The sequence below is a fragment of the Phalacrocorax carbo genome, chromosome 1, assembly GCF_963921805.1.
Source record: "Phalacrocorax carbo chromosome 1, bPhaCar2.1, whole genome shotgun sequence".
NCBI lineage: Eukaryota > Metazoa > Chordata > Aves > Suliformes > Phalacrocoracidae > Phalacrocorax > Phalacrocorax carbo.
The window spans coordinates 33,999,866-34,007,671 of NC_087513.1; the positions used below are offsets into that span (position 1 = coordinate 33,999,866).

Sequence of the window (7,806 nt, forward strand, 5' to 3'; positions counted from 1 at the left end):
GCATTCCTGACCTTGGGCTTTGGCTAGCTTTACTCCTTTTGTTTTGGGAATCACTGGAGCATCTCTGCAAACCAGGCTTCTCCTGTAAAAGCATACAGCTAGTGTGTGTGGATTTTGCAGAAAAAATGTTTTATTCTGTGGATCTGCTGGCAGTTGTTCCTGTGCCAATCTCAGAAATGTCTCTGTGAAGGCTCAAACCCTTTGACATGTCGCCTTCATTTTCATGCAGAGTCATGGTGTTCTGCTCCACAGAGAAATGCTCCAGTGGGGTTGCTATGAAGATGAGAACCCTGCCTACAATGGTGAATGTGGTACAAGGAAGGCCAGAGGTGCCTACCAGCTCATACCTGAATGCCATGATTTTATTTTCCACGAGAGTGCTGGTGACAGGCATGGGTCTTGGCAGAACCAGCGCACTGGTAACTCTCATGGCCTCAAAGGGAACCATGTCTGTCTGGGATTCCAACCTCATCACTTAGCTTTGGTCTTCCAAGGAGCATTGTTCTTCCCTGCTGCTCATGCCACTATACACGCAATGCAGTGTGCAGCAAAAATTATCTTTCTAACATAGTTCCATGCCCTGTTTGCAATATCTGTCATGAAGACAATGGTGTCACCAGGGCAAAATATGTTTTTCTCCAGGGAAATCCAAAGGATCACAGAGCCATGATTGAAGCAGCAGAAATAAGTTACATCCTTCCTACCTTCCACCACCAGTGTGGTCTGCATGGAGAGGGTGAGTGGAAAGGCAAAGCATGGTGATTTCTCATGCTGGATATGGGATGATTCCCAGACACGACATGCATAAGCTCCTAATGCAACTGCTGAGGCTGCTTAAGCCCCACCATTAACCCAGAGGACAGCCTTCCTCGCTGCACCGAATGTGACATGGCTGAATTATCACAGTCCTCCTGAGCATCTGTGCAAAGAATTCATGCATGCACATGTAAACATTGTCACCTTTAGCTACCCATACCTAAATCTAGAGGGAGGCCACAAAATTATTAGAATCATCATGTTGTAGCTGTCTTTGACTGACTGTCCCAGTCTAGGTAGATCTCAGTAAAAAATGTACCTCTTATTTGGTGATGCTTGCCCAAGGCGTAGACTCTGAAGCAAGAGAATAACCTCCCTTTTCCCCCATCCTGGATGTCAAAGCACTCCCTGCATGTCACTCTTGAAGTATTACAGCACAACTGGTATGCTAGAAAAGAAACATCTTGGTGAAAGCCTTAGGACAAAGATGGCAGAAGATACTGAAGTGTCATTTCAATGCTAAAAGGAGGAAGCTCAGAGCTAAAAGTTTGTGGACGCTCAGTAATAAGCAGTTACAGCTCTGGATCAGAATAAGGTAGGTCTTTGTGTCTCCAACTCAGATAGCTTGTTCCCCTTATCATGTCTTTGACGTGTCTTCTGTGGTCACCAGCAGTTCCTTGCAACAGTAAACATCTCTCCTCTTCAGCTAAGGCAATTTGATGGCTACAGTAAGTCCCTTGAACAAAGATACAGCTGGTTTTGCTGGTGAATGTGGTGGGAATACTTGGAAGAAAGCTGAAGTGGAAGTCAAAGATGTGGACCCCAGAATCCAGCCTGCCATCTGAAAACCAAACAACACACTGCTATCAGAAGCCTTTTAAACGTTAAGGATATTTGTACCTTACAGTAACCTTGATGTTTCTCCCAGGATCAAAGGTGTCCTTACCATTCGGTATTGCACCCAAAGTGCCATAAAGGCATGGTGTAAGATGGAAAGTGCGTTGCCTCTGCAGGTCAGTTGCTGGATGTATGGCCCCCTAATAGTTGGCAGACTTGAGAAGTGCTAATCTACCTCATTTTAACACAAGGTCAGCAAACCTGCAGCTCCTCACAAACTGTTTAGGATTTTCACTTATGAGAATGGAGTGCCGCAGACTTCTAAATTTCCAAATAAGCACTCATAGGCTTTTTGGGAGTAAAGTGGTGTATTAACTCTCACTCCTCTTTTACCATTGTCTGCAACATCTGTGCATATGATCTGAAGCTTCTGTTTCACCTGTCCAAAAGACCCAAAATCACACACACACACAAAAAAGTCATATTTGACACCTTCTCTGCCTAATTGTGAAACAGGAAAATGATGATCCATTCCTTCACTTCCTTTTAGTCAAATTCAGTTTTGTGTGGGTGAGGTCCTGCTGCTATCCCACCTATGCAAGGATGAGTTTGGCCTCTTCTGGCCGGATAAGACCAGCTCTTGACTCTTCTCTTCGTCCAAGACCTATTTCTTTTAAACACATATATCTGCTGGCAGTTTATCATCCAGACTTAAGCTTTCCTTCCTGCTAGTAGTTTGTGCCAAAACTTTTACTTTGAACAATGATATTAGGGGATATAAGACTGCTAGAATTTTGTCCTGCTGACTGCATCCTTTTGCAGATGAATTCAACGATGCCTCAAGTTCTAATAATCTAAACTGGATATTCTTGTTGGCAGAAGAGCCTGGATATTGTTTTCTCACAGCATGGGAGATTTACCAGATGGCATAACAGCATTTTCAGTCAATCAGAGTTGTAACTCTGAAGAAAAAAAAATGCCTACAACAATCTGAAAGGGAGGAAACTAAAAGCCATCAGCCTATTGGATAACTGCAATATAAGAAAGTCATATTCTCTAGTCTGACAGTTTGTAGAAACCTTATATTCCCAGGGCCTTACCTCACATTACATTGTCTTTAAGTTACTTTGGCAAGGTTCTTGTTTTGGTAGAAGGAAGGCCTTTGAACTATGAGCAGATCTGCAACTTAACCTTGAAAGAAATCAGCGTTCCCCTCCTGGAATGACCTGGTGTGAGTAGTCTGTTTTGCAGCCCCAGCACAGTGTGGGGATTTACTGAAAGAGTTCAAATTTCTCGGTCCCTGCTGCAGGTATGGCCTGAGACCTTGGCTTTGTATGCAGGGCTGAAGTAGGCCCTGTGGTGAAAAAAAGCTTGCAGATACTTATTTCATTCTACATACAGCTTTAATCATACTTTCTCTGGCTTGTTTTGCATCACTTCTAAAGAGACTTCTTTGAATTGTGCCTACTTGCTAAGCTGTGCTCAACTTTCCACACAGGCCCTCGGACTCCAAAGCACAATGGCCTTAAAGTCCCTGCATTCACCCTGGAAGAGAAGGTGCACTTGCTTTGCCTGGCTCCCCATAGCTGCTGGATGTGAGTCCTGTTGCACAGAAGCACCTTCCCTTTATGTGGACTCCAGAAACCTTGTTGCCCTGAAACCATGCCACAAAATTAATTACACCGTAGAAAGTTTCCCAGCAGCTGCAGGGGTGGGAGATCACTCCCAAGAGTCAGCTCCCCAGAGACACCTGGGAATACCACGCATCTGGGTGCACACTGGAAAACGAGTCTATTCCAGATAATTTATTGTGTTACCTAATTCAAAGAGTGCTCCATCTTGTATTTCACAGAAAAGTAGATGATGGCTGCAGCTGTGGGGAAAGTGTAAAGAGGCTGCTGGTAGGAGTGACTTGAGGGGTGACCTTTCTATGAAGGACACAAGGGATTTCCTGGGGTGTGACTGATGGTGCACAGCAGTGTTTGAAGAGTTTCAAACTGCCTGTAGTGTTGTGAGCTTGTGCCTCTGGTTTGCTCCACCTGGGGGGTTTCTGCTGGTGGTGAGGATGGTTACCCCTGGTAGCACTGAAACTCATCGTTTTCTTTTCTGGATCTAATTATCCTAGAGCTGTTACCAGTCATATTTGATAACTGCCAGGAGTCAGTTCCTCCAGCAGTTTTTATCTCATGGAGAGGCAATATTGAGTTTCTTGTGCAGTGGCAGGGCTTACCAGGGTTAAAAAGAAATCTGCCAGCAGGCACCTGGATCCATGTATATACACTTCTTACAGAGACATCAGATGTGACCCAAGTAGGGCATGTGGTAAGATCAAATATCAGATAGTAACATGCTATCAAGAGCATATTAGCAGCTGAGTGTCAAAAGCTGACACAGGCAGCAATCTGTTCAAACATACAGTCCTTGTATGCTAACATCAGTGGGGGGCACAGAGTATTCGGGGTAAGAAGGGTCAGGTCCGTATCTTCTTTCATGTTTTAAAATGGCTTTCTTGAACTTGTTAGAGCACTTCTGCAGAGATGTAATCGATGCTGGAAAAGGAGGAAAAAGACTGAGTTACAGTAGCAAAAATCTGTTATTAAACTGTACTGCATTGGCAAGTCTTGATGGATGTGGGTGCTCAGCTCTTTTGAAAACAGGAATATATGTGTAGATGGCGGAATAAGGATTCAAGTGTGTCTTTAAGCAACATAAATTTGAACTTTAGCTGAAAAGTTCTAGAACTGAGGTGCTTTACAGGTACTTGTTCTTACAATGGGAAAATAATTTTTCCAACACTCAGCCTTTCTCCCTTTTTTCTGTCAGGGCTGTAACATCTGGTAGCCTACAGGAATATATCAAGGGTAAGACTCTAATGCATGTGTAAGGGGAAAATGACCTTTGGACAAGGCAGATCCTTCAAGTCTGGGAATAAATGAAGCCTGACCATTGCAGGTTGTAGCTCAAAAGCACAGTTTCCATGCATTGGCACAGTCTAACTTTAGTACTAGACTAATCTAGGGCAGTGACCATCTATGATCTGTAGGCTAAATTTTCAGGATTCCCAATAGGCCCTAAGAAAGAGGAGCTGGGAAAGGGAAGTGCATCTCCTAGGAGGCTTCCATTTGCTTTAAGCATCCCCTGGAATAATTCACTGTTTTAGGTGGTCATTACATCCCACTGACTTTACTCGTTTTAATAAATCTGTACATTTTAATGGTTACCTCTGCATTTATGTGTGTGCATGTTTGGGGTGTACCATATCTGAAGGGAAAGTGAAAGAAGGTGGACCCTCGCTCTTTTCAGTGACAGGACAAGAGGCAACAGGCACAAACTGAAACACAGGAGGCTCCCTCTGAATATCAGAAAATACTTTCTCACTATGAAGCAGGTTACCCTGAGATGTTGTGGAGTCTCCTTCCTTTGAGAAATTGAAAAGCCATCTGGATATGGTCCTGGGCAACTGGGTCTAGGTGGCCCTGCTTGAGCAGGGGTGGTTGGACCAGATGACCTCAGAGTTCCCTTCCAACCTCAGCCATTCTGTGATTCTGTGATTCAGTGAAATAATCACATTTTTGCAGGTGTTTTCAGTATATGTCTCACATTTTTCTTGTCTCTCAGTAAAGATACAGCAGTATCTCTAATAATGCCTTTACTGTAGTTGCAAATATAACGAAGCCTGTATACCCAGTGGATACTTGCTGGCACATAAGTCAACAAGAATGCTGAAGATAAGCATTTCAGCTGACCAAAGAATGCTTCAGTGATGTGCTTCTAACTGAAGCTTTCCTACCTGCAGCTAGAGAGGTTGTGATAGATTTCTGTGAAACAAACACTCAATTCACAGATGTTCACTTCACAGCCACCAACTCACAGGGTACTGCTCCTACTCTCAAATACTGCCGATTGTACCAGAAAGCTACTGTTCATCGTGAAGCCCTGGTTGCCATATAATGTAGTGAAAAGGAGTATGCCATGGGATAGAAACAGAGCACATGGACATTGGCAAAAGGAAGACTTTCTCCCAATTAGAAAAGGTCTGATCCCAGCTTCCCTAGCCCAACACTAAGATGCTGTTCAGTTAACCAGAACCTCATTCCAGTGTTTTACCCTCTATTTGGAAATTCTTAGCTTTGGAGACATAGACAGCCTGGCTGGTGCAAGCCTCACTCTTGTCGCAGTCCAGTTCAGGACTATCCTCCTCAAGCCACCTCAGGAGGCCTCTTCGCATGACCTCCACATTCACAACAGGGTCCACCAGGGTACTCCTGAGGTTCAGAACCAGTTGGCCATCTATGCTGGAGCTTGCCAAATGCACCTCAATCTCAGGCAACACCAAGTCAATTGTTGTTACTGTCGACATGAAGGAAGAGTGAAAGCTGGGTGTTGCTGGGGTCCAAAGGTGAGGTCATCTTATCCAATCCCACCCCACGACACTGTGGTTTGTTAGATCATGGCATGGGGGACAGGACTCCAAGCTATGCTGGAGGGGATTGGAACCATTCATCTGATTATTAGCAGTGCCTAATTAACCGACAAGCGTTCAACTACACATTTAGGAATGGTATCAGCAACACAGCAGATAAACCACAGTTCAAGACATTTAGCAAATGCTGATAAACACTCAGAAATTTCTAAGCACACTCTCCATGAGTAATCCCCAAAACTTCTAAGCATGTATACACACACACACACGTGCATAGTTACGTGCACCTCCCTCTTCTGGGGTTCTGGGGTGCTGGTTGCCCAACTCATGTATCTCTCATTGGGAAGGCATGAGTGCTCTACGTGCACTCTACCCACGAATCCATCCACTGGTGACAACACACCCCACACGGCCTCCCACACCCTGCACCCCATCAGCGTCAGCATGCTGGCTGCACTCAGGCTGCTCACACCATCTGGCAGCAGTGGGCTGCTGCTGGCAGCATCAGCCCTGGCTTTGGTGGCTGTCTTTTCCCTTGTCCCACTGCCCAGGTCTTGTTCCTGGTCACAACTTTTCACACTTCGTTGACGTTTCTTTCCAGGCTGACTCTTTGTACTCTCTTAAACCTCCTGGTAATCCCCTGTCTACTGTTTAATTCAGCTAATGGTTGCCTCAAGTAAACGTCATCATTCCTACTTTCCTCATGGTGTTAGCAGTTTTGAGCAGCCACCTTTCCAAGAATGCACAGTTTTGTGTGTTCACACTCACCTCACTACCATTTTAGCCATTGTTATCTGGGCATGCTACCAAGGGGGAGCTGTGCAAACCTCCCCACAGCAAACTACCTGCAGTGGGTAGTAGATGTGGCTGATATTGTCAGGCTAAGCAGTGGCCAGAAGACTATAGCAAGTGCCAGTGAGATCTGAGGGCAGCAGGGTAGGTGAATGGCCACCACCCCACCCCTCTGGGTAGTGAGGTCCTGTGGATCTGGCTGAAGCCAGCAGGCTCTTGGTCACCAAAGCAAAGTTTTATTGTAATGTAGGAGGCTTTGGCAAATATGGCTAAAGGCTATGAGATGAAGCTCAGCCCTCTTGTCTCCTGAACTCCTCTTTGTCATATCAGAGCAATTCCAGCTAGCTGGAGCTGCTGCAACCCAATTAAAATATTAAGGGGAAAGACATACACCTTCCAAGAAACACCCCAAAACACTGTACGGCTAATCTGAGATAGGCCTCAGATGCTATTGGACGCTTGGACTGAATGGGTGTACCATGCTCTGACCCACAAAGATGTGGGAAAGGAAGAAAAAGGCTGCAGCACTGGAGATCAGACATCTTCAGCCAGGAGAGCAGGGATGAAGACAGCTACAACAAAGGCTGCAGCGAGGATCACGTCTGTGGCTGATGCCAGCAGACATCTGTGAGCCACTGATGAGTTGTGAGCCCAGGGTGAAAGCGCTGGCACCTGCTCTGCAGAACCCAATTCCAGAGGCAATGTTCTCAGCTGCAGTTTGAGGATGAAGGCACATGCTGAGAAATGCTGAAAATTAACTGATCGGGACGGCCAAGAGTTTAGGAAACAAGTCACAGCAGCACGTTGAACTTTAAGCCTTTCCTCCTCCATACTAATTAGTCACGTGTTCCAAAGCTGTCAAAATTCTCCCTCACAGCATCTGTACCCCATCCTTGCATAGTGTTTTCAGGTGTTTCTTTTTTAAGGAAGAAAAAGCATTGAATTAACATGCTGACTGCAAACTGTCACTCAGTCTCGATTCTTGGCTGCTATATCTC

The 7,806-nt window shown here is 45.2% G+C and overlaps 1 protein-coding gene across 1 annotated transcript; it reads right to left on the bottom strand.

Moving 5' to 3' along the window:
• Positions 1-516: 516 nt before the first annotated feature.
• On the bottom strand, positions 517-5,953 carry ARRDC5 (arrestin domain containing 5). Its single transcript, XM_064444180.1, has 4 exons — positions 5,701-5,953; positions 1,508-1,597; positions 846-919; positions 517-723 (listed from the first exon to the last, which is right to left on the bottom strand). Exons 1-4 carry the CDS (start codon positions 5,951-5,953, stop codon positions 517-519), a joined length of 624 nt encoding a protein of 207 aa, XP_064300250.1.
• Positions 5,954-7,806: the final 1,853 nt, after the last annotated feature.

What these genes read in the sequence shown, in the direction of transcription:
- ARRDC5 (XM_064444180.1), bottom strand. Translation starts at nt 5,953, where the DNA reads ATGTCGACAGTAACAACAATTGACTTGGTGTTGCCTGAGATTGAGGTG. An exon ending in TAAGAATTTCCAAATAGAGG is followed by an intron (nt 1,598 to 5,700) that starts GTAAAACACTGG and finishes TTTGGTTTTCAG; the next exon opens with ATGGCAGGCTGGATTCTGGG. An exon ending in GGCTGTCCTCTGGGTTAATG is followed by an intron (nt 724 to 845) that starts GTGGGGCTTAAG and finishes CTCTCCATGCAG; the next exon opens with ACCACACTGGTGGTGGAAGG.